The sequence below is a fragment of the Mauremys reevesii genome, linkage group 2, assembly GCF_016161935.1.
Source record: "Mauremys reevesii isolate NIE-2019 linkage group 2, ASM1616193v1, whole genome shotgun sequence".
In the NCBI taxonomy this organism is placed as follows: domain Eukaryota; kingdom Metazoa; phylum Chordata; order Testudines; family Geoemydidae; genus Mauremys; species Mauremys reevesii.
In genome coordinates, this window is record NC_052624.1 from 63,244,585 (window position 1) to 63,271,864 (window position 27,280).

At 43.6% G+C, this 27,280-nt stretch overlaps 1 protein-coding gene and 1 long non-coding RNA gene across 3 annotated transcripts in view; one reads left to right on the forward strand and one right to left on the reverse strand.

Moving 5' to 3' along the window:
* Positions 1–25,606, reverse strand: part of SKAP2 (src kinase associated phosphoprotein 2) — a 152,295-nt gene extending 126,689 nt beyond the window's left edge. Inside the window, exons 1-3 of the mRNA XM_039525721.1 lie at positions 25,254–25,606; positions 8,806–8,911; positions 6,321–6,346 (exon numbers count right to left, since the gene is read on the reverse strand). Coding sequence (XP_039381655.1) covers positions 6,321–6,346; positions 8,806–8,911; positions 25,254–25,302 — 181 coding nt within the window. The 5' untranslated portion in view covers positions 25,303–25,606. The remainder of the gene's footprint in view (positions 1–6,320; positions 6,347–8,805; positions 8,912–25,253) is intronic.
* LOC120398358 overlaps positions 25,603–27,280 on the forward strand; it is an 81,511-nt gene continuing 79,833 nt past the window's right edge. The window contains exon 1 of one of the 2 annotated variants that reach the window (XR_005594335.1): positions 25,603–25,733. This is a non-coding gene — a long non-coding RNA (uncharacterized LOC120398358). Of the gene's footprint in view, positions 25,734–26,342; positions 26,659–27,280 lie in introns of those variants that run through there. The other variant, XR_005594336.1, reaches the window with a different exon arrangement.

Consider the following 27,280-nt stretch of genomic DNA (forward strand, 5'->3'; position numbering starts at 1 on the left):
ACAACAAACTCTTCTTTTTTCCCCCCACAATTTGTTTTCCTCTGGTACTACTTGTTCATAGTAATAAGCTCAAACATTTAAGATATTACATCAGCCACTTAATCTGTAAAGGAGATCAGACATCAAAATATTTCAGCCTCTGCCCTTGAAATAGACTCTTGCTAGATCGGGGTAGTCTATTATTTTTTGTCAAGGTCCAAATTTCTTGGTCAAGGTATAGTCAAGGTCCAGACTCCAGAGAAAATAATAAACAGCAGTAATGATAATGATAATAAATAATTATTAATAATAATACATTAAAAAAGTAAATAACATGATTTTGGGGTCCATTCAAAAGGGGCTGACCATCCAGATCCAGCCCACTGTCACCTATTTATTACCACTGGTCTAGACACTGTGTTAATAAAACATCTAGGAAGGAGGAAGCAAAGAAATTGCTCAAACTTAATCTTAAAGCGTATAAAACACTTAAAGGAGGGCAGGCAAGCAGCTGCCTCAAAAACTCCTGATTTTTTGCTATTCCAGAAGGCCCAAATGTGTCAAGTTGAAATGAGTTCCTTCTGCCCAGTATCCAACCTCCACTGCTGGAAAGACTGTTATACCCAGCAATTAATAAATGTAAGATTCCCAAAACAGGTTCGTTAGCACAAATGAGTGGATAAAGTTACTTTCAAACTAAAGCTTGTACACTTTAGTCTCTTGGTTGTTTAGTTGATTTTCAATAGAACATCAATGAGAAAATTACTCAATCCACCTGTCATCCAAGTGGTTCTTTTGACAGCTATTCTCTCCATGCTCACTGTGACATGCAGCAAACTGATAACGTATGTGCATTAAGGTGTGTGAATCAATCATCTAGGTTTTGATATCAAGTGGTAATTTTAAACATCCAAAGAATTCCTACCTGAGCCTTACAAAGCCAAAGAAAGACATCTACATATTAAGCACTACAGAAGCAGTATGAGGTTTGTAGGTGAATATGTTTCAGAGATGTGAAGAGTCAAAAAGCAATAGGAAAGTCTTTGAAAAAAAATGATAGAAATATTTAAGCAACTATCTCTGAAATTTCTCACGTAAAAGTTCTCCCAGTGTTTCCAGAAGAGTTCTACCAGAAGATTGTATCTGGCATGTGAAATTTTTGGTGGATTGCTTAGGTTGGCAGTGAGATAGGGAGATACGAAGAAGTGAGCTTAAAATGGAAAGCAGCCGCTAACTTTATTTAAAGAAGGACTAGCCATCTACAAAACTCAGGGTACTAATGCTCTGCACACAAGTTGATTCTTTGGCCTTGTCTTCATGGCATGCTAACCTCATGTTCAACACCACCATCCTGCACTTGCTCAAGCTCAACATGTAGTTAAACTACGTTGTCCTGTTGGCACACATCAGGATCGCAGATATTGTGATATTAGGGAGAGGAACAACATAACAGCTTGCCCATGTTAAAAGAGGTCAGACCTCTAGAATACCCTGGCATCATGCACCCTCTCCCGCTGCATCCAAAGTAGGTGAGCATGAATATGCCATGATGGTTCACATGAGCCTGCAATGTAATAGTATCCTTTCCTGTTAATATACTCGCTTGCTCAATACTGGTGGGGATGCATACTGTTGCCCCCGCCATAATGCCTGTGCAGTTTGGGAGCCCAGCCATTCAAACCCTTCAATTATTTCAGGAGTATTTCCAATTGTACAAGCCCGGGGGACGGTGACATTGCACTCCATATGTTTTATGGAAATATGCTAATGAGCGTGAATATAATGTAACTGGAATATGCTTCATGCAAAGGGTCTCTTGTAAGGTATCATTACAAAGCTTATGATCTACTGAGTGTGTTTATCCTATTTGTTTGCATGTATTATTTCTATGTCTGGAGTTAGGAGAAGAAGATATAAACTTGTATTACTGATGTAAACATGTTAAGTGGAAGCGATTAAGGGTGCTTCAGAATCAATCACCTATAAATGGCTCTGTTTACTTGCAAACCTTCTGGGGTATGTGCCAGCCAGCCTTAGAAGAATGGAGACTAGGGGTCTCACAGGACATGTGACCATGTCACATGATACTGGAATCCATCTTAAACCTGGTGCTTTTCCATTTAGAAGGAGGGGTTGGAACCCAGAGAGAGACAAAGGATTCCACCTTGTGCCAAAGGTATAAAAGGGGGTAGAACAGAACAAAGGGGTGGCCAGTCATGAGAAATCCCCTAGTTACCACCTGAGCTAGAACTAACAAGGTCTATACCAGGGGAAAGGACTGGAACCAGACTAGAAAGAAGTCTAGTCTGTGAAAGAAGCTTATTGGAACTTCTCTGAGGGTGAGATTTACCTGTATTCAGTTTCTTAATGTATTAGGCTTAGACTTGCATGTTTTGTTTTATTTTGCTTGGTAACTTACTTTGTTCTGTTATTACTAAATAATTATTAAATCCTACTTTTTATACTTAATAAAATCACTTTTGTTTATTAATTAACCTGAGTAAGTGATTAATACTGGGGGCAAACAGCTGTGCATATATCTCTATCAGTGTTATAGAAGGCGGACAGTTTATGCGTTTACCCTGTATAAGCTTTATACAGAGTAAAACAGATTTATTTGGGGTTTGGATCCCATTGGGAGCTGGGTGTCTGGGTGCTGGAGACAGGAGCACTTGCTGAGCTGTTTTCAGGTAAATCTGCAGCTTTGGGGGTGTGGTTCAGACCCTGGCTCTGTGTTGCAGCAGGCTTGTGTGTCTGGCTCAACAAGACAGGGTTCTAGAGTCCCAAGCTGGCAAAGAAAACAGGCTCAGAGGTCGTTTCAGCACATCAGGTGACAGTCCCAAGGGGGTCTCTGTGACTGAACCTATCACAGGGGACAGCACATCATTAATTGCCTTGCTAACTTCAATGACCATTGCACCATCTGTAGATTTTCCAACCTCACACTGATTGCCAACTGATCTGTAGCAATCTGGGGGTGCTTGTTTCCATAGGCAACAACGACATGCTTCTGGACCTTTAGTGGGTCTCATCTAGGTGCTCTGCCACTCAAGGTCTGAGACAAGCTCCTCACACACTTCCATGAATGCATGTGTTTTAATGCAAAAGTTCTGGGCCCACTGCCAGTCACCCCATATTTCTATCATACACCTCTACCCTGATATAACGTGACCCAATATAACACGAATTCTGATATAATGCGGTAAATCAGCGCTCCGGGGGGGAGGGCGGGGCTGCGCACTCCAGTGGATCAAAGCAAGTTCGATATAACGTGGTTTCACCTATAACGCGGTAAGATTTTTTGGCTCCCGAAGACAGCGTTATATCGAGGTTGAGGTGTAATTCACTACCGCCAGTGTGCATTTGCATTCCTGGCCCAGAAGTGGTGGCCTGCATAGAGGACACCTGCCATTAAAAACAGCATCAGCTAGGTTCATACTTCCACATCCACATGATATCGTTCAGTAGCTGTTGATGTGCTACTCCTAACCGTAAGCCACGGCCTCTGTCTTTTCCAGCCCTAGAAGCCCCTGCTACCGTCTCCGAATGGCAGCTTATGCAGAATCACAAAAAAGAAACACTGCCTCAATAAAAAAGCAGCAGCTCTCAGCCTGGTCATTACAGAGAGCAGGAACCATATCTCAGCACGTAACAGCACAAGTATGGTATCTAGGGTCCATAGTACTTTCAGTCGTGCTTCTGCCAACTTTAGCACTATTTTAAGCAGGAGTTAAAAACAAAGCTCTTTTAGCTAAACATTTTGGCAGCCAAAATATTGATTCAATTAATCTCAAACATAGATAGAAACGCCAAAAACTGTAATAACTCTCAATCTTCAACAAAGTCCAGGCTCCTATCTCCTTAGAACAAAAACTAGTCTCTGTATAAGTGTCATTAAAAATTCATGTAATCACTGATCTTTCAGGAGATCTCTCTGTTGGAAAATTTAGAACAATTTAGATTGAATGTGATTATACCCACTTTTTGATTCATCTACAGTTCTAAAAGGCTGAAGCACAAGAGTCAATAAAAATAAAAATAAAAAAACACCTCAGAGGTCCTACAGGAAAACACTAGGAACAAACAAAACTCAGCCTAAGCTCCGTCCTGATCTTATTGTTTATTAAATAAAGAATAAAGAAAAATTCTAAGAAAGTGAGAGTGTTTTAGACACTAATCCAGTATGTACGTGTTGTCTTGAGAGCAGGATAGGGATTCTACCTGTTCACAATTAGCATTATATCCTAACTGTAAGAGCCAATGTAAAATTAGGTAATAACTCATGGATGAGAATTAAGCGATATTTTCACTTTGTATATCCATGCCCATGAATGCATCTGGATTTTCTATGTAGATAACATTTTCAAAGTTTGGCCCCATTTGTAGAACTTACCAACATACATTTTTGTGTCCTTTCATTTTAGTTACATTGAAAGAAAACTAAACAATGTCAAAATTTACAAGCTATACCACATGCAGTTCTAGACGCTCCATGGGGATTAAGAGTGCTCAAGGCAATCCTGTTCTTCTTAAAGGTTGTATGTACTTTCAACAAAGCATATCAAATAAACTCATCACTGAAATCAGAGCAGGTCATAAGAATATGGCAACCACTGCATGTCGAATTCTTCAAGTTATATCTTCCTCTAGAACTAAAGAAACCTCATCTCAAAATTAGTTGAAGAGAAAAAAAAAATGCACTACCAACCCGATCAATTAAGTCTTTAACAGTTGGAAGAGCAGATATGCTATAAGAAGTTTTCTTCAACTTAGTTTTAAATAAACTGTAGTATATAGGAGCTCTGGTCTTTGTAACCAGCTCACATGTTTATCTGTGAGCCTACCTAAATCATTTTGAAACCTTCTGGTTGTTATATACAAATTTGGAAGTTACACATTACTGTACATACACTATAACAAATACTTTAACATGTAAAATACGCTTTACAAAAATCAGATACATTTTAAATTGTACAGTGACCCCACCTACTTTCAAAATAAAGCTAAGACAGTTTCTTAATAAAAATACAAATTTTGAATTTATTTTCTTTATCCTTTTCCATTTACTTCTGATGAAGATGACCAAAATGTGATTTTAACTTGAGTGGAAGGACTAAGATATAATATAAAGTGGGGTAATTTAATTTAAAAAAATTGTAAGTACAAACTTTTTATTTTGATTTTGCCAAACCCAATTGATTCCAGAAAGTTAAAAAGCGCCACTGTTAAAATGGAAAATGAAAGATATAGATATATATTTAATTCATTCAAATTAATTTTTAAAATCTATAGTCTGATTTTAACTGTATTTTGCTTTAGCTTTTCCTAGCTGAAAAGTTAGTTCATAGAAAGTGTCAGTATACTCTCACGTTATCAGCTAGCACTAATATTAGTTATACATTAGTATCTCCTGTCTACAGATAGAAGGTACCAGGGTTCTACTTTCTGCAAAGAGTGCAACTTCGCATAAGCTTTTTTGACCTCACACTGTGACCCTCATACCAGCATCCACAGGCTACAGGTCATGACCTCATGAATTAGCATCATGGAAATAAGGGCCATTCCAGGTTTAGTTACAGAACAGAACACTGTAGCAACACACTCTTCAATCTTTTCTCTTTCTAGCTGCACTGTGCAGCTTTGTTTACTCCTCAAGAAGACAATACAGAACACAAACTTCAGTTTTCATTACCAGCATTCTCAATCTTGTTCTCCTGTGCTAAAGGTCTGATTTCCTGCTACACTATTCATTCAGGGTGGATCAAAAGTGAATATCATAGAGTCATTAAATCAACCTATTAAAAAGTAAAAGAGATATTACTGTTGAAGAGAAGACTTTAGTATCTCTCTTTCACAAAAAAGATCTCAAATAAATTATCACTATTAATGTTTTACTGCCAAAATAGACTGCTTTGCATACACTTTCTATGACAAAACATGAATTGTATAGTTTTAGACAATACTGAGTTTTTGTTTATCAAGTAATCTATATTTAAGACATTCAATTTATATAAATTTCCAGCTACATTTCTAAACAAGACCCCTTTATTAGTGAACTTTCTCCTATGGTGCATTCATGAAGTAAATATAACCAAGTTATTAAATGAGTGAGGTTTTAGCACACAAATTTTGAAGCACACAGGAGATTTTTTAAGCTTTTAATTTTTTTGCTCAGCAGGGGGAGCTAGCATCCTCATCCTTGAAAGTCAATAAATGCACAAGCTGAACATTTGAATGTTATCCTTTTAAACCCATGTACAGTATGTTTATTCAACTGAGAGTCTGTCAATGAGCAAAGTATTTAAGTCATACCACAGTGAAATAAAATATTTTACATTTACCTTTATCCTGGAAATCTTGAGGGTAACTGCAGGAGAGGGAAAAAAGAAAGACAACATAAAGCAATATGCATTTGGAAAGTCTCAGGATGTGACAAACCCAAATACAGAAAAATTAGTTTCCAAATAACAGTTTTGAGCTATGAGTACTGATGCTGCAAATTTATATTGCAAATTTTCACCTTTATTAAACCATTTAATCAGTTATTTTTCCAGTGTTTTTTAATTTTTGAGCATGATTATCAAACATTTTAAAGAAATTCCATGGAATAGTGACAAATAAAAAATGCCACTTAAAAACAGGTTCAGGTGTAATACTAAAAATATTTAAAAAAAGATTCTAACACATTTGCTCAAATAGCTTAATTAAAATGATGAACATATGATATAACATTTACTTTTCCATTACCTTCCCAAAAGTTAATATCATATTTTAAGATGTCTCGATACAAATGAAAGCCATTTATCAGAAGTTACATATCACAATCTTTTACATGTTTTATAATGAACACAATGTGACCTGGATTTGGCTTGAATATTTTAGCAGCATATAAAAACAAAATGGATATGCAGGAGATGCTTGTTAATTAAGATATTGATATGTGTTTAAATATAATAGCTCATTGAATACATATTCACAATAAGCAAGGCTTAATAAAATTTACCTAACAATTCTTATACGGAATGATACTACTATACCTCTTATACTGAGGGATACTACTTGCTGTGGTGAAAACTACATGCATTGCCATGTCCCCCAAAGCTACGATCCTGGCAACATACGTGAACAAAACAGTTGCAGGGTGCAGAGACACAATAAGATGCAAGGTAAATAAGTAAGGAAAGGTTATTGTTATGTATGGCTTTAACTGAAATCTCAGGAAGCTTGAATTTATTTGAGTAAGTGTAAAAAGGGGAGCTGATCAGAATGACTGGTAAGTAAGATGATCTTAACAGCTGCATTTTGTATGGACCAGAAGGGGTGGTGCAAGTGTCAGGAAACCCATTGAGGTGATGGTTAAAAGCAATGAAAATGAGAATCCAGGAGGCCCTGTGTGAGAGACTTAGAAATGCAAGCAGAGATAAAAGGCTAGATCTAAGAAACATTGTGTAGAAAATAGCAATGTCTGGATGAGTAGAACCGGTTGGAGAAATCAAAGGTGACTAACAGATACACATTTTGGGGCATGGGTGATAATAAGATGGGTGGCATTAGCAGTGATAAAGGTGGAAATGGGAGAATTTGAAAATAAAGATAAGGGCTGAAATTTTGGCCCCACTGAAGTCAATGGCAAAGCTCCTGTTTACTGTAATTGGGGTCAGGATTTCACCAAAGGAGGTCAGTTTCAGCATGCCGAGTTTCAGTTCATGATAAGACACTCAGGAGAAGACAGAGAGGAGTAGAGATGTAGGACTGAATGGGAGGAAACAAGTCAAGAGTGGAGAGTCATCCTAGAAACACAGCTAATTAAATCACCCAGGAATGAGTTGTAGAGAAAGAAGGGCCAGAATCTAGGACAGAGCCCTGGGGGACCCCCATGGAAAGTGGAAGAGGGGAAGAGGACCACCTACCAAAAGAAACATTAAATGAACAGAGAGGTAGTAGAACCTTTAGATTATAAGCATTTGGGGGCCGGTTCTACATCTTCCTCATTAGAATAGCATTAGAATAGCACTGAGTATACTGACATTGTAAAGGAGTGTGACATGAGAGCCAAGGATGAATATCAAGAAGGAAGGAGCAATCACTGTGGGAAAAAAAGCTGTGGAGAGGCTGAAGAGGAGAAGAATAACGAGTGCCAGAACATATCCTAATTTAAGATACAACATACTGCAGAACAGATTTCCCCCCCCCCCCCCAATATGTGTAAAACTAGGGCCAAATCTTCCTCACCCAGGTAGTTTGACTGAAGTTAGAGGGTGAAACTAAGTCTCAAACTATACTCTCTGAAACAACATTAAGAAGACAGCTTTGTCTGGTCTATGCTGCACTTAACAGTTTTCAATAGCAGTTTAAAGGAACTTGTTGCTTAAAACTATTTTCAGCAATGGTTAAACTTCCTAGCATAAACAGGGCTAATGAGAGAATAGGTTAAAACAAACAGACGTTGAAGTCAGTGGACAGAGTTATGCCAGCTTACATCAGCTGAGAATCTGGCCCAATGAAAATAATCATGCTACCGCAGCAAGCATCCTGGACAAGTTCTTCCAATATTACTGTTTTTAAGTTTTAAAGAACTCATTAGTCAGAGGAAGATAGGTCTTGGTCCAAGAACCAAAGCCCTGATCCCACAAAGGAATCCACATAGGCAGACACCTTCTGCCCACATTCCCCACTGAAAAATTAAATCCTGTGGGGATTCAATCTAATTCACCCATGTAGATCCCTTTGCAAAGTAGCCATATAAAACTCTTTGTTAAAACAGAGTAGTTCTCAAAAGAGCAACAAGCGTTTACAAATAAAATTAAAACAGTAAAGATGACTTACTTAGCCTTGACCTCTTTTATCTTCTTAATAAGGGCATCCTTTTTTTCTTTTGCTCTCTTGGATAAATTTTCTCCTTTGAGCGTATCAGATATAAATGTGTCAACATCTAGACCATGGGGGGTGGGGGGGAAAAAAGGGTTACACATTATAAGGGAAAAAGTGATAAACTTCTGAAGACAAATATCCCCATGTTGGATTGTTCTGATATTATCACTTATGAAGAAACCTATTTTATCTGCTCGATGTATAACATGGTTGAAATATTCAGATTCTAAAAACTGGATAAATTTGTTCTCTGCTCTACTTATGTTTAGCACAGCAAATACTGTTTCAACATTTGGCATCATTAAATGAGCAAGTATTACACAAGATAAACCTTGGTGCTATGGCCAATACAATGTACCACTTATGGTATACAGCTAAAAGAATAAACAGCTTTTGTGCATAGGTTACATTCATGTTATTTTATAAGTTTAAATTTCAAAAAGTGGCTGAGTCATTTACAACATTATAGCAGAACCAGATGAAGTCACTACTGGTATGGATCAGTTGCTGGTTCCTTATAAATTCAATTTGAAGATGTTTATACATTGCCATTGTACCCCATATTGGGCTAATACTTGATATCCAAGGCCCGCTCCTGCAAACAGTTACACAGGCGCGTAATGTTACATAACTGAATAACCCTATTGAAGTCAACAGAACTACTCATGTGCTTACAGCATCTGTACACTTGCAGAATCAGGGCCCAAGTTATGAGCTGCAATATACTTTTTTTATTCTTAAAGCAAAAGAAACTGATATAATTTAGAAAGTAACTGTTTAAAAACCAATATTGTTTTGGTTGTGTGAGAATTTTGTCCCACTCCAACTAAAGAGGTTTGATCATTCAAAATTAATACCCATTTCCCTACTCTTTCTTGTTTTCAAAATGAGTATGTTATTTCATATTGAAAAAGGCATGAGAAAAACAGTACGTTTACAATATTTTATTTGCATGCTGAATTAACTACAGCCTAATAGACCTAATCCTGCCATTCTTCCTTGGGTTAAACTCCCATCCACTTCAGCGGCCATTATGCAGTCTCTACTCCTGAATGATTGTGCTCAAAAGTTCCAGTGACATTGCACCAGGACTAGATAATCCGGACTTTCAATGCAATTTCACTGGAAGCATCTCAAACACCTACATGTAGTAACAAACTACACTGTCGGGATAGCAAGGTCAACCAACATAGGGATTCAAACTGAAAAACACCTCACACGGTATTCCAACAGCCATAATATAAGTGGTTTGTGGGTATAATAGAGTGTCAATGAAGAGGCTTAGCATTGTTTTAGTGCTTAGTATTTCACAGATTTCCATAATCACAGCTGCTATGGAAGAGCTATTTATATCACACCAGAACTTGACCTATATATCTAACCTGAAAGTTACTAAATTCAAACAGCACTTGCTATGTTAAAAATTTACCAGATTTTCAGTATACACAAAGAGAGCCAAGTTCTTCCCCACCACTTACACATGTGCTACTCCACTTAAATGAACAGCACTGCATGCATGTAACTGAAGTAAGAATTTAGCCCATAAGATGATAGATCACTCATTTTAATACTCTTATATGGCTCACATAAAGCAGGTTTAAGGTTGGAGCATTTTTGGTATATAAGGGAGTTAGTTACAGAATGTAAAGCAAATATTCTACTTCAAGTTATTTTCAAATACAACTTCGTATTTAAATTCCCTAACGAGTATTTAATTGCTTATTTTAAGTTTTCATTATGAAGACAAGTTTAAAACTAAGCATGATCCACTTTGCATTTTGTGCTGCAACAGAACAAATTAAGCCAAAAAATTCTTGCCTTCAAAAACTAGTTTAGCCACTACATCAACAAATGTAGCCATGCAATTCTTTATTTAAAAAAAAAATTACCAAAACGTTTTTAGGAGATGTGGATTAGATTGCTATCATCATGCAATATGTGGCACAATCTTGAATCTGCAAGGTTTTTGGAGATCTGAACAAGTGCTTTTCACCCGGAAGTGAAGAGAGTGTCCCTCCAATCACATGTAGCAGAGCAGCCCTTAGAGTAGCTGAAGTCTCACTCCAGAAGTGCTACTGTCTGCACAAGGGCAGAAACAAAGGGCCAGTGAGTTAATGTAGTTGCAAATCCTCCAGGCCCACCCACAGAAACTTGGGCAGCACTTTGCCCTAGAATCTGTACCCTTTCACAAGCCCCAAGGATCCTGCTCCTCTTGCTCTGAAGTGCAGTTGGGAAGCTGTCCTGAGGTAGATTCCCATGAAGTCAATGGGCCTGATCCTGTTCCCACTGAAGGCAGCAACAAAATAGCCAATGACTTCAAACAGGAGCAGCAAGTGTTCAGCAATTCTCAGGATCAAACCCCAAAGGTTCTGCTGTGTGCAGGGGAGGGAAGAAATGGTCTTGGTGAACCCTTTGCCTTTTATATATTTACTTAAGTTAGCAGCTTTGAAGTGCTATTCAGACAGCAATATGCAAAAGCCCAATGTCACTGGTCACTTTTATAAACAGAAAGTGATGTTTACATTGTAACTTTAAACTCTTCATCTAATTCATTACAGCACTAGCCCTTTGCAGCCTCCAACTAAACTTTGCAGGCCACCTTACTTCTTGTTGAATTCCAAACCCAAGCAAAAATACCATCATCCAAGTCACTGTCTGACAGTGCTGAAATTACTGAGCAACAGGGCCGGTGCAAGGAAGTTTTGCACCCTAGGCGAAACTTCCACCTTGCACACACCCCCACCCAGCTAACCCCGCCCCCCAAACGGCAGCTAACTCAGCCCCCCACCCGGGGAGCCCCCCCCTCGCAGCAGCTACACCCCCCCGACTGCGACAGCTAACCCCTCTCCCGCCATCCCCCCACGCCAACTAACCCCACCCAGGGAGACTCTCCCCCGTCCCTCCGTGGCAGCTAACCCCGCCCGGGGAGACTCCCCTCCCCCCAGCAGCTAACCCTGCCTGGGGAGACTCCCCCCCAGCCCCCACACGGCAGCTAACCCTGCCTGGGGAGCCCGCCCAAGCTCACATCGGCTCCGCCTCCTCCGCTGAGCACGCCGGCGGCTACTCTAATTCTCCTCCCCGCCCAGGCTTGTGGCGCTGATTGGAGGAGACTTAGGGCTGGGCTGTGTGCTCAGCGGAGGAGGCAGAGTGGAGGTAAGCTGGGGCAGGGAGCTGTTCCCCTGTGCACCCCCCCAACCCCCGTTACTGCGGGCAGCCCTCCCCGCGCGCCCCCCTACCCAGCTCACCTCCAGTCCACCTCCTCGCCTGAGGGGACTTTTAGGCGCCCCCAACCACTAGGCACCCTAGGCGGCCGCCTAGTTTGCCTAAATGGTTGCACTGGCCCTGCTGAGCAACAAACATCACTTATGGCTAGGGTTGCCAGGAGTCCAGTTTTCGACAGGAAAGTCCAGTCGAAAGGGGACCTGTTCAGTGTCCAGTCAGATGTACAAACCAGACACTAAAAGTCTAGTTACTGCAGGTGGGTGGGTCATTAGCCAGGGCTGCCTCCTACCTGCATCTCGTGGGAGCCGAGGGAGCCGATCTTGGAAGGTAGGGAGGGTGAGAGGAAGGAGCGATGGGGGAGGTGAAGAGCAATGAGCCGGGACGGGGCCTCGGGGAATAGGCAGGGCAGGGGGAAGTCTAGTGCTACTGTTGTAGTGTCCAGTTTTCAGAAATTAGAAAGTTGGCAACCCTACTTATGGCTTAGGATATGCAGTGTACCCAAACTGTGTTGGAGACCAATGTCTGTACTGTGGATATAATGCATCCTGTTTGAACGAACTTTGAATGTGAAAGCAGAGATGAAAATAAAGCTTGCAACCTCCAAATACTATAGAAGCAATGCAGAAATGGATGTACCATCTATTCTCATTGTGAGATTTCGCAAAAAGTCAATGAAATTGTGATAAATCTGTTGTTAAGTGAAAACAGCAGTGACATGGAAGAGAGATCTTTCCCAATGGGAATATAGATCTCTCCCTCCTGTGGGCTTTCAAGGTAAGCTAAGATACCACAGTAGATACTATTCACCTACATCATTGTTCACCTGCTTATGCACAGAAGAAAAATCAAGTTGCATTCAGAAGAGCTTCAGAAGAGAAAAGAACAGGAGTACTTGTGGCACCTTAGAGACTAACAAATTTATTTCAGCATAAGCTTTCGTGGGCTACAGCGCACTTCTTCGGAACAGAGTCAACTCAAACCATATTTTGGCACAACAGCTTATAGTTTCTAACAAATACAAGTCTTCCTTAATATTGCTGTTAATATTTGCGGACAGAGCTGGCAAACAAATGCTCTATCAAGTGCAAAACAAAAATTCCAACTCTCTCTACTAGGATGCTAAGGCAGAAATCTTACACATGCTAAATTTCAATGCCAGTATCACACTATAGCATATTAAAAAAATTAACGCATACTCAGACCTTTCAGCTGCCCATGATTACAACCAGTGTTGTAACCGTGTTGGTTCCAGTATATTAGAGAGACAAGGTGGGTAAGGTAATATCTTTTATTGGACCAAATTCTGTTGATGAGAGAGACAAGCTTTCAAGCTAACATAGAGCTCTTTTTCAGGCCTGGGAAATGTACTCAGTGTCACAGCTAATTACAAGGTGGAACAGATTGTTTAGTATAAGTACTGTTATGAGTTAACTACTTATGCTAAACAATCTGTTCCACCTTGTATTTCACTCAGACACTCTGAGTACATTCCCCAGACCAGAAGAAGAGCTCTGTGTAAGATCAAAAGCTTGTCTCTCTCACCAAGAGAAGTTGGTCCAATAAAAGGTATTGCCTCACCCTCCTTGTCTCTCTCATTATGTAGAATGTTCTGCATTTTGGTCAAATCTTCCTTTGTTGCACAGCTCCACAAAGGCAGGCAATGTGATGCAGACACACAAGAGATAGAGTCCCCTGCAGAACACCTGTGTAGCCTAGAGTAAAGTGCTCTGGGCTGGGATCCAGGAAGCCCTGAAATCTAAGCTCATCTCTTCTAGTCACTGTGGTTTGTATTTCTATGCACTTCATAGTCTTTATTACTGAACAAGGCTTCATACCCCTTTAGGAGGGAAGCAAGTATCATTCTCCCCAGAGGCCATTCAACACAATCTGCCACCATAGGCAAAGCTCCAGCCCCTCTCCTCACAGGCCTAGGCAGCACATTAGGGCCAGCTAGCCAGAGCACCCTCTGATTCCCCCATTCCATAATAAACCTAACGGAGATGTTTTGCTCGAAATCATTTGTGTTGGAACTGGGAATAGAAGTCAGATCTCTAATATGACAGATGCAAGTCTCACCCACTTCACCATATTGCCTCTTGGACTGAATGAGCCAGTGCTTGTAACTGCTACTCTAACCACTAGTTCATTCTCCCTTCCCAAAGGCAGGAATAGATTCCTGAAATCCTGACCCCCAACATTCTACTGCTGTGAAGAAAACAGCTATGTAATCCACTGATAAAGTATGCACCATATCCCTCAAAAATCTGGTCCACTCAAAGGATATCTTTAACTCAAACATTAGAGGTGGGGTGACTAGGTGTCCGGTTTTCAACTGGAGCACCCGGTCGAAAAGGGACCCTGGTGGCTCTGGTCAGCACCGCCGACTAGACCATTAAAAGTCTGGTTGGCGGTGCTGTGGAACTAAGGCAGGCTAGTCCCTACCTATACTGGCTCCACGCTGCGCCCCGGAAGCAGCCAGCAGGTCTGGCTCCTAGGTTGGGGGACCACGGCTTCGTGCGCTGCCCGGCCCCGAGCACCGGCACCACATTCCCCTTGGCCGGGAACCACAGCCAATGGGAGCTGTGGGGATGGTGACTGTAGGAGAGAGCAGCGCGCGGAGCCACCCTGCTGCACCTCCACCTAGGAGCCGGACCTGCTGGCCACTTCCAGGGCAAAGCGCAGAGCCAGGACCAGCAGGAAGCCTTCTGCACCGCTGACCGGGAACCGCCGGAGGTAAGCCCGCACCCCAACCCCGAGCCCCAACCCCCTGCCCCAGCCCTGAGCCCCCCCCAACCCAGAGCCACCTCCTGCACCCCAAACCCCTCAGCCCCACCCCAGAGCCTGCATCCCCAGATGAAGCCCTACTCCCCCTGCACCCCAACCACAGGCCAGAGCCCCCTCCCACACCTTGAACCCTGTGCCCCATCCCCCAGGCTAGAGCTCCCCCTGCACCCCAAACACCTCATCCCTGGCTACACCCCAGAGCCTGCACCCCCAAACAGAGCACTCACCCCCTCTGCACCTCAACCCGCAGTGCCCTCCCACACCCTGAACCCCTCATCCCCAGCCCCACTCCAGAGCCCATACCCCCAGACAGACCCCTCACCCCCCTCCTGCACCCCAGCCCCCGCCCAGTGAAAGCAAGTGAGAGTGGGGGAGAGCAAGCCAACTAGGAAGGGGGAATGTAGTGAGCGGGGGACAGGGCCTCGGGGAAGGGGCGAGGCTACGGTGTTTGTTTTTGTGCAATTAGAAAGTTGGCAACCCTAATTAGAGGTGTGTAGTGAGAATCTGAAGGTTCTGGATTCAAACCCTGCTGCAGACACATGTGGGAGTTCCTTGTGGTTGTACCTGAAGGCATTTCTGTTTATCCATCTTTCTTTTTAAAACAACCAGTTTAATTCAAACAGTGAGAACGCCTATTAAAACAGGTTTTATAGTAAAACAATTATAATTTGTCAGTTACAGTGAGACATGGAACAAAACATAGCTGTTGGCCTTTTCAGTCATTATTCTCACACATTTTGATTGGTTCTATCACACACTGACAGACTAGAGGGCAAGAAGTATGCACATGCTACATAATCCATATTTCTGCAGCAAAAAGAGCCAGAGTTCCTCTGCTGACAGTTTATATTTAGCACTATAATTACAAAGATGAATAGACATGGAGAAACTATTCCACACCAAAGTTAACTTTTTTTAGATAACATACAAGCCCTGAAATAATGTTAATAACAGTGTTTGTTTTGCTACTGTTTATATTTAATTATCTTAACCTTGTCTGAAGCACTCTAGAGAAAAATTATTTTCATGCTGAAATGAATAGTAGATGCAGAACTGAAAGATCTGATAAGATCTGATTAACAAATTGCTGTCAAAAAAAGACAACAAACTGATAGAAAAAAAGGACAGAGGACTAAAATATGGTACTAACTCATAGGGAATTAATCAAATGGTTTATTTAGTTTAAAACTTGATTTCCATTAGGTATAACCAATCACAATTTTAACAGACATTTTTATTTTGTTTATATTTTACATCTATCCTTTGTGTAGAAATGTTTAAGTCAGAGTTATTTTGGTTTGCAATTATCAATATAAACATACAGCAAGGACTTGGGCATCACAATATTTCAGTGTGTCTACACAGACAACTTTGGGAATTTTCCAGTTTCTGGTGGCAGAAAACAAACAGAAGGCCCAATCTCTCAGAACCTCATTCTAGTGAGTGGTCAATGTCTTATGCTTTATGAAGGCAACAGGACTATTCTTGTGCATGAAGGCTACTCACATAAGGCTTTTCAGGATTCAGCTAAGAAAACTATACAAAAGGGAAAATATAAAAATTTACAAACAACAAAAAATGGCCATCTGAACATGCTTCTGCAGCCTAGCTTTCAGCTCTGCAATGATACAGCATTTTATCAATCATTCCAAACCCAACATAGCTGTTTGCATTGCATATTACTAAATAGAGTAAATATCTGCTGTACCTGAAGTAAGCATATTATAGGAAATATACTTTGGAAGTATGACCAGCTTCAAATGGACAGCCACAGTATCTCTTAGCAGTACTAGGTCTACTTTTAGGAAGCAATTAACCAAGCTGACTTCAGAATTTGCAAAGAAATCTACTGATAAATTGTCTTTAGACCTATTCCCTATCAGGCAATAACCTCTGTAGCTGCCTGTCCTTTTGTGCTATAAATCACAATCTGCAATGCATGCAACATTAGCTCTTTTCCATCAAAAGGAAGACCACTGGATGGTTTGGAAAATTTCTTCCCAGAGTTTGCTAAATAAATATTGGATCACATTGAACATGCTACTTGTCATGTTTTGATTTACATTTGTATTTATACAGCAACAAAATATCTGTTACAAAAGAAAAACGAAGACAGGCTTGCAACTGTAAGACAGCTAGCCGAAAACAGTGCATTGGTATAGGCTGACAAGTATTTAGACCTTTCTTTTGCCACAAAGAATCTTTTATGGGCAGTCCAGTTGTATCTTAAACTACCATAAGCAAGACCATCTTTCTATATTACTACCAACATAAAATGAATTTATTGATAAAATAAACAATCAGCAATTCCCTTCAATGATTTACAGAGCAAAAGCACACCTAGATTGCTCAGATCCTCAACTGAAATCAAACACCTAGGACATTTCAGATAAATTACGTTCAGGACAAAGTTCTAATCTCACCATACGGGGATTGGAACATTTTCTTCTCCACACCTCACACCGGTTAGAGATGACTGAAGCACACTAATACAAATCAAGAGCAGTTTACATGATTCCAAATGAGCTACAGTAAACAATCTTAAGGATTAACCTAAGATTTACACGATATGCCACATTATACTGCATCTATTGTGGTTTGTTGACATATGATTAGAAAAGAAACGTAAACTTAGATGATAAAGATGGGTTGTCTTTTTCAATTAACGTGGAGTGTGAGTAATGAGTGTATAAAAAAATAGTCTATGCCATTTTTATCACTCATATGACACTTATTCTCAAATTTATGGCAGACACAATTTGAACAATGTTTCAAATCACTGGAGGCTATTTCTTACCAGGAAGCTTGTGTAGGGCTCTTTACCTCACTGTTTCCAGTCCCACTCCAGTACTATTTAAATACATATTAACAGCTGCAGACACCTTCAAAACAACTTCTGGATTAAGCAGAAGCCAAAGTTTATGGAATGTGAATCAAAGAGTTATGAGAAAATAAAATCTCTTTCCACTAATATGGGGTCAAAGATGAAGCAAATGTCATTCTTTTTGCAAAATGTATTATAAAGTCCCATCTTGCTTCCAATGAGAACCATGACCCAAAATTATAAGGAATCTGGTAGCAAGTTCTATATTTCAGTTGCCTAACAGTTTTCATTAGGAAACATTTGACTATTTTAGGGATGTTTTAACACCTCCATCGTTTGCAGATGTCTTTTGACATTAATCAGGAAGAAAAAGTCTCGGTGCTAGAGAAATGCCTTTTCTTTCATCTCAGGGAATTCTGTTAAAATTTAGCTGAAAAATAAATGTTTAAAAACTGTAATTTCCTTTCTGCATAGTTTGCATAGTCAGCACGATTTTGGCAACATAGCAAAACAATAGTTGAACATGAATATTCCAGTCTAAGACCAGGTCCACATTGCCACAGAAACAGCAGCACCAGCTGATACTGCACTGGGAACCCCAGGAGCGGACAACTTCCCCAAGAGAGGGAAGAAGAGATGGCCTGCTGGGCTCCCCTCAACAAATCCTGCCCCCAGTGGCCCATCCCTCTTCTGGGGGCACCACCTAGGCACAAAGATTTCACCCCACCTCCCAGAGTGAAGAAGGAAGGGGAGAGAGAGCACTAGACTGGGCCCTGCCTCCCCTTATGGACACAGAGCATGGCCCCACCCACCCATATCTGCCCCTGTGAGGGCACCACATAGGTAAAGAGCTCACCACCACCACATACACACACAGAATAAAGAAGAGAGAAAGACGTTTGGACTGGGCTCCCCCCAGCCACCTCCTGCAACAAGCACATTGCCACAGTGGCCCTTCCTCCTACTTCACAGAAACAGCTTTCTCCTGCTTCCAACCCATGTATAATCATTCCTGTAGCTCACACTGTGCTTCAGTACTGAAGGTTCAGTGTTAAACCCTACCAATAATACATGATGGCACAGGTCATACAGTTGCTCACAACAGAATTTTTTAAAATCTTTTTCCACTGAAAAAAGAGATAAAGTTATTTAGGTTGCAAAGCCAAGCATTCAAAAGTTAGGAAATAAAGTTGCCCATGCAACTTAATTCATTCCCCTTGTCTGTATGCATTATGACAATCTTTAATTACATAATTATGTACTATTTTTCCAAGGGACCCCTGACTTATTGAGTGTACAGGATGAATGCACACTGTACAATTCAATCAGGGTTATGAAGTGAATGAGAAAGTTTGTAGGATCCTCTTTCTTTGTTGCAGAAGTTGGAAGAAGTGTGTAGAAAATGAGGCTAGAGATGACTGGGGAGGGGGAAAGAATGGTCCCGTGGTTAAAGCAAATGAACGCCAGTCAGGAGAACTCAGTTCTATGCTGGCTCTGCAATAGGAACTCTATGTGCTGTTTTGCAATTTATACAGCCTGAACTGTTCATAAGTAGTCAGTCCCTAATTGTGTTTCTCTCACCTGGGGTCTGATATACAGAAGTGCTAAGCAGTCACAACTGCAACTGACGTCAATGGAAGTACCTCTCTGACAGTAAGGCAGCTTGATCTGGAGAAACAAATACATGGTTTGGAGACAGAGGGTCTTGCATTCGAACCCTGGCTCTCTACTGATTTAGTGTGTGGCCTCAGACATGTTTCTTTCTCAGTTTCCCCATGTGTAAAATGGAGATGATACAGAGACGAATTCATCAGTATTTGTGAGCCACTTAAATACAACATTAATAAGCACCACAGAAAAGGCCAAGACGAAATGAATAATGCATTGCAGACTTTGGATGATGTGCAGTAAATAAGGTAGGAGTTACTAATTTAATGAAGATAAAAATACTGAACAGCTGCCTCTTCTCTCAAGTACCGCCTAGGCAGTGTAGAGAATGAGGCTAGTGTCCTGTGGGGAAAAAAAAATTAGTGCATGATCATATAATTAAAGACAGTATCATCAAGAAGTGCTTCTCAAAGCCAGTCCGCTGCTGGTTCAGGGAAAGCCCCTGGCAGTCCGGGCCGGTTTGTTTACCTGCCACATCCGCAGGTTTGACCAATTGCGGCTCCCACTGGCCATGGTTCGCCACTCCAGGCCAATGGGGGCTGCGGGAAGGGTGGCCAGCACATCCCTTGGCCCACGCCGCTTCCCGCAGCCCCCATTGGCCTGGAGCGGCGAACCACAGCCAGTGGGAGCCGCGATCTGCCGAACCTGCGGACGCGGCAAGTAAACAAACCGGCCCAGACCACCAGGGGCTTTCCCTGAACAAGCGGCAGACCGACTTTGAGAAGCACTGCCATAAAGCACACAATTGGGTGTATGAGGGGGTGAATAGAGATGGCTTGTGCCATCTCAGCTCTGGTATTTCCTAATTTTCAAAGTGCTTAACTATCGACTTTGCAACTTAAATAACTTTTAACACAGCTTTTTTGTATATGACCTGTATGAAGTATTTGTTGGTGTGGCGGGGCATGCTTGCCCTGCACTGGTACTGCCAGGGTTAATGCCACCCTTTGGGCCAAGGGGGCCACGCCCCCTTGGCCCTGCTAGTCATGTTCCAGCTGGAGACCAGATATAAAAGGGAGCAGCCCAGCTCATTCAGGGTGGACTGCTGAGGAGGGTGGATGTATGTGGTGAGCTCCAGACTGGGAAATGCTGAGGCCCTGGGTGCTGAAACCCAGGTGAACGCCCAAGCTCCTGCAGATACCCAAGGAGTAATAGAGCTGCTGAGAGCCACACAGGCTGAAGAGCCCAAAGAACTTGGAGATGCTGGGACGACTGCACCAGCGACAGGGTAGGAAGTAGCACAGTGCACTAGTCATTGTGTTGGGTGGTGTCAGTATGTTTTGGATGGAGTCCCCTGCTGACCCAGTAGTGAGCACACTTGCCACTGCCAGGTCCCTGACCTGGGACCTGGTGGAGCAGGGAGGGCCTGGGCCCCCCACCTGGCTGCCACCCACCCCCAGGTGGTGGCCAACTCCCCTGGCTGGCCACTAGGCCACACAGCCCTGAGAGAGGGCAGTCATATTGACTTGCCCTAGGCCACACTGTACCAAAACAAAGGTGATTGCCAAGATTCAGCTGTGGGTAAATAACCCTCACCCTGACCCAAAAGGGGATGGATGTGCTTGCCCTGTGATAGCTGGATTGTTAAATAAGCTATCCTGTTTTCTAGAAAAAATGTACAGTAGTGATGTTTTCAACTGAATAGCACAGATGCCCTCAAGGCTTTTTATCCCCACCCCAATTCAAAGGACAGACATGTCTGTAAGGGTTAACTAGACAATATCTGTTATTACTCACCCCTTTCTCTCCCAGAATTCTTAAGTATCCTGTCTAACCTACAGAACAGTCTCTCTACTCTATATGTTTTATTATGCTCAAAAAGAGCTAGGAGAGCAACAAGTGTTAAATATGCTTTTCCCTCAAGTACTCTGATAAACCAGAGTGTGAACTGGGGTTGGTGTATTAAACTGTAAATATGACTTCCACTGTAACTTAAAGATGTTGATATTCTTGTTGTAGTAAATTTTAAAAAACTATTTTAAGAAAAGTTTAAACACACCACTTCTTCATTAAACTTGTTTACTGAAGATAGTACTTGTAAAGAGTACAGCTTCACTTCACCCTAGAAGAACTGTAACCCAAGGGTATTTTACAGACTAAATAGGTATTTATCGATAGTCAACTTTGCATTTCACAGTCACTGTAATCAATGACACCCTCCATGTACAGCTGTCCCCCAGCCTGTACATGAAAGGCCTCAGCTGCCTCTGCAGCACTACCTCATTGAGCCTTATAGAGGCCTTTTTGAGCAGTCTGTGCTGGGGGAGAGTGGATACTAAATAAGATGGGAGGGGGGGAAGGATCCTCATTATTAGAAGAAATAATACTTACTCAGACTATTTCATCTGCATAGATCCCCTTAGAGATCTCATGGGCAGCCATGTCAAGCACAGTTCCCAGCAGCGCTTCACCAGGGTGGAAGCTACAGGGTGCCAGAGGCAAAGAACTTCCATGAGGTCTCCTGCAGAACGCTAGAACCTTGTGGATCCCTAAAAATTTGCCAGGTTTGAAGTCTGCAGCCTATTCCTTTGGGATGGGGGGGGGGGGGATCACAAACCTGCTCCTGATATTACAACGTAATTACATAGAGATTTCCTTCCTCCAGAGGATTTTACTGCAGAAGGAGTTCTAGGCCAACATTTTTTACAAATGTTAATTACACTCAGACACCACATAGCCTTAACCTTTCTGAGTCTACTTTGCAAACCTGCCTCCTTAAAATTAAGGATCTAAATAAGTAGCCTTATTTTAAGAGGTACCGAACTAAAACTAAGTTTAGTGGGAGATGTAAATACTGTCCCTGTGAAATTCAGGCCATTTCTTCAGATGCCCACGTGTGGCTTTAAGTGCCTAGCTTTAGGCACCAGAATTTGAAGAATGCGGTCTGTGTCTTCTCCAAGGTCACGTGGAAGTCTGTGGCACAACCAGGAACAGAAGCCAAGTTTTCCAGTGCTTTAACCACTCAAACTGAAGTAGACTTTGCAGCACTCTATCACACACTTTTTCCAAAACAAAATAAAAAAATCCTGAGTTTTGAGATGTATAACTTACCCCAAATCAGTAACAATAAGCTATTTAGTGCTGCAAAAAAAGGGAAATCAAGTGCACTAGTGTAAATCTTACGCATAACAAAATAAAGCATGCCTCAAACCACTTTCTTTAAATTTTAGATGTTTTAAAGCCTCTTTTATGTATACTATTGCTGGTCACTTTTGTGGTGAGAAAGTATTCTTTAGTAGTCAATCACACTTCATCATGTCTATATAAATATAAACACCTGCACAGCCACACCATAATCTCTCTCACATTTTATTGAAACAATATGTGATGCACCAACACAGTAACATTTAAATTAAGCCAGGTGATCTAGGATTATATTGTTTTCCCCTGAACTAATACATTTTTCTGTTTTATTGGTTTTGGGACAAGTAAACTGTCAAAAGGATCTCTAGACCAGAGGTGGGGAACCTTTTTTCTATCAGACCCACAGAAAACAGTCATAGGCCACACACAGCCCTGGGGGGTTGTGGAGTCTTGGGGCTTCCCCTAGGCTGTGGGATGGGACCAGAGATAAGGGGTTCAGGGTGCGGGATGGGGCTCTGGGCTGGGGCAGGGGTGTGGGAAGGGGTGATGGCTCCAGCTTGGGGTTCAGGCTCCGGGGTGGGGCTGGAGATGAGGGATTTGGGGTGCAGGAGGAGGATCGGGGCTATGGCCAAGAGGCTTGGCATGCAGGAGGAGGCTCAGACTGGGGCAGGGGATTGGGGTGCTGGCTCCGGAAGGGAGTTTGGATGCGAGAGAACGCTTAGGGCTTGGGCAGGGGGGTGGGGCTGCAGGGTCTGGGAGGGAGTTAGGGTGCTGGAGGGAGTTCTGACCCAGAGCAGGGGGCTGGGATGCAGGTGGGAGTGTGTGGAGGGAATTAGGGTGCAGGAAGAGGTTCGGACCTGGAGCAGTGGGTTGGGGGTCTGGGCTCCAGCTGGGCAGCGCTTACCTTGGTGGCTCCTGGTCAGTGGCGTAGCGGGGCTAAGGCAGGCTCCCTGCCTGCCGTGGCTCTGCTGCTCCTAGAAGCAGGCGCCATGTCTGGCCCCTAGACGGAGAGGCCAGGGGGCTCTGCATGGTGCATGCTTCCCACGCTTGCAGGAGCTACCACCGCAGCGCCTATTGGCTGCAGTTCCTGGGCAATGGGAGCTTCAGAGCTGGCGATGGGGTTGGGGGCAGTGCGCAGAACTTCCCTTATCGCCCCTGCTCCTAGGCACTGCGGGGACGTGCTGGTAGCTTCCGGGAGCTGCGCAGAGCTGACCGGACTTTTAACGGCCTAGCTTCCCCCTGCAACGCAGCAAGATGGTGCTTGCAGCTCCAGCACCAGGGGGGTGTGGGGGACAGCCGCTGAAGCTTGGGGCTTCTGGGCCACGGCACGGAGGCTTGCCGCCAGCCAGGTGAAATGAAGCAGTGGGCCAGATCTGGCCTGCAGGCCGTAGGTTCCCCACCTCTGCTCTAGACCAACTATGTTCCTCAAAGATTTGGATGAGGTGCCTTTCAACTCACTGGTTAGGATTCAGCCGGGGGCAGCAGTGACCAAATGTTGGTCACATGATGGCCGTTTCACTATCCATTCATTCCAATATAAGCCCTCAATTGGTGGACAGGTTTTTACATCACCAATGGTATCCTTAGCAAGACAAGGAGGGTGATGTAACATCTTCTATTGGACCGACTTCTGTTGGCAACAAAGGGCAAGTCTAGCATACAGCGCTACAATGCAGCTGCGCAACTACAGTGCATCTGGTGAGCACTCTCTCATTGGCAAAATTACTTCACCTCGGCAAGAATCATAAGCTATATCAGTGGGAGAGAATCTCCTGCTGTCATAACACGGTATGGACAGCACAAAATTTGTGTGGCTCAGGGGGAGGTTAACCCCCCGAGGGACATCTATGATTCTATGAAGTCAGAGTAACTTAAGTGGTAGTGCAGACCTGCCCAAAGAGGAGCTTTCACAGATCTGTTCAGGTCCTGGGACCAACACAGCTACAACACTGTTAGTAACCTTGTCAGTTTCAGCAAAGAGGCCAGGCATCAAAACTGGCATGAAGACTGAAGAACAGTCTCACCCCTAATTTCACTCTCCAAAATAAGTGAAAGCACATTACTGAGCAGTTGCAGGAAAGTGTGCAGAGACACATGCATGTACCTGTTAGTTGAATATTATTTGTAAATATAATCTAAGCAAATAATATGTAAAAATAGAACCTCATAATATGTAAATAGAGTATATATTGCGTGTGAGAGACCAAGGAAGTAAGAAGCAGGCCTGTCCTTCCTCATTTCAAATATACTGAAATAGAAAGCAGATAGGTTTTGGGTTTTTTTAAGAGCATAATCAAAGTCTAAGTAAATAGAGCCTGCGGTGGGGATTTTAAATACAGAAAAAATAATGGGGAAGGAAAAGATTCTAAAACTGCACAAATTAAGAGTGGCCTCTTCACCATTAAATGAGAAGCTACTTTCAGAAACAGTACGAGCCCCTACAATAAAGATTTTTTTAAAATCTTACAAATACAAAAACCATTCTTTGGCATCACAGATTCTTACCACCCAGCCACCTGCACCACTACTCTCCACCCAGTTCTTTACTGTCCCCTTCCAATCACCAACACTCAGCCCTGCTACAAGCGCTACACTGAAAGTGTGTGGTGACAACCAAATACAGAAACGAATCAATCCATCTAATAAATGCAAAATAACCCACTATTCCCTGAGGTGCAGCTGCCACCCTCCCTGCCCGCGCCCTACCTCCCCTCCCCTCCTTCCCACGCCAGACCCCCATGCCTGCTCCCCTACCCCAGCCCCCCCTCCATACTCCTTCTCAGACGCCCCCCCAGCCCCTGGGAGCCCCCTCCCGGGTTACCTGCCAGGAGGCTGACGATGTCCTCGGGCAGGGCGGGTGGGCTGCGCATGCTGACGGGGGAGGGCAGGGGGCAGCTGCTGGCCTCGGACCCAGGAGGGAGGAAGTGACAGCCCCGCCCCCGGGCTCAGCAGGGGGAAGTCATTGAAACCTCAGGAGCAAGAGGAGGCGGAGCTACTCGCTACTCTCCTCTTCCCCTCCCCTCCGCCTCAGTCCGGCCGCGCATGCGCCTGTGCCTCGGTCAGGCTCAGGGTTGTGGTGTTACAGCCGCTGCTAGGCTCCCGCCGCTTAGCACAGCCCCAAGTGGAGCTGGCGCGGTCCCTATCACGTGACCACAGCTCCCTCCATTTTTAATGTGGGCATGAAGTTCAAAGAGGCCTGAGCGGACGAGCCGCCCCGCACCCCGCTACCTGAATCAAAGATGGCGCCCAAGCCGATTCATTGGCCTGCTGCCCGCTGGGACGGGGCTTCCCTCGCTGATTGGTTCGTTGTTTCCGCTCCCTCGCCCCGCCCCGTTCATAGCGTTGCTCAGGTCCACTGCCTTGCGTCATAGTGCCCCGCCCCGGCTGTAACGGGCGTCCCGCGAGGCCGAGTCTGAGCGCGCTCGTTTAGCCGCCCCCAGGGCAGGGGGCCGGGGCGAGAACGATAGAAACGCGGGGGAATGAGCGGGCAGGGGAAGAGGGAGGTGGGGGCGGGCGGGCAGGGAGAGAGGAACAGGTGCAAGGGGGGAGGCAGGTGGGGGCAGAGAGGCGGGAGCAGGGTGCAAGGGGGAGGGATAGAGACTGACCCAAATCGTAACCTACATTTCTTCACTCTCCCTTCACGCTCTGTGCTGGATGGGGGGAGGGGGGGGTGCACAGACATCTCTGCTGAGAAGGAGGAAGAGAACAACTATTCTGACCTTCGGCACAATCCTAGACCAATGCTCCAATACCTGTGTTAGTCTCTAAGGTGCCATAGGACTCTGCTGCTTTTACAAACCCTAGACCAGTGGCTCTCAACCTTTCCAGGCTACTGTACCCCTTTCAGGAGACTGATTAGTCTTGCGTACCCCCTCCTCAGTTAGAAACTACTTGCTTACAAAATCAGACATAAAAATACAAGTGTCACAGCACATTGTTACAGAAAAATATCTTTCTGATTTTACCATTTCAGTGTATAGTACATAGAGTAGGGATATAAACAGTTAACTGGTAAGCATTAGTCTTACCGGTTAACCCCCGTTAACTGTTAACCCTCAGGCTGGCTGCCTGTCACAATCCCAACAGCCCCGTGCAGGCCGGCCATCCCACCAATTGGAGCCGTCCCTTGGGTAGGGCGAATCGGGGCAACCGCTCTGGGCCCCATGCTTTGTGGAGCCCTGCAGACCAGTGTGATTGGCCAGTGCAGTAGGTCCCAGAATTCATAGGTACAGGAACTATGGGAATACACAACCCCTGTCCCGGCTGCTGGACCCACGGGACGGGGGCTTTGCCCAGTCACTGATGCAGAAGGGTTCCCCAAGCTGGCAGGAGCTAATTTGTCCTGCGGCCCGCACCCCCATAGGGATGACCCTGCTGCCAAAGCCAGCAGCCCCACACCAGCCTGCCACTGCACCAACCTCAGCAGACTAGGTGGATCAGCCCCAGCCATGCCAGACAGACAGAACAGCCCCAGTCACACCAGCCAGCCAGCCGAACCCAACCCCAGCCCCTCTCCCTTTAATCGGTTAACCGTTTAAATGATGTAATTTTAATAGTTAAACGGTTAACTTTTTAAATAATATTTACATCCCTAACGTAGAACAGTCTGTGAAATAAGTCATTGTCTGTATGAAATTGTAGTTTGTACTGACTTTGCTAGTGCTTTTTATGTAGCCTTTTGTAAAAGTAGGCAAATAGCTAGATGAGATACACCCCTGGAAGTATTCTCGGGGGTATGTGTACCCCTAGTTGAGAACCGCTGTCCTAGAGGTTCCCTCTTTATTTCAGCCCCACATTCAGATGAGTTTGTGCGTTCAAAATTGGGCTAGACATTTGCAGGAACAAGAT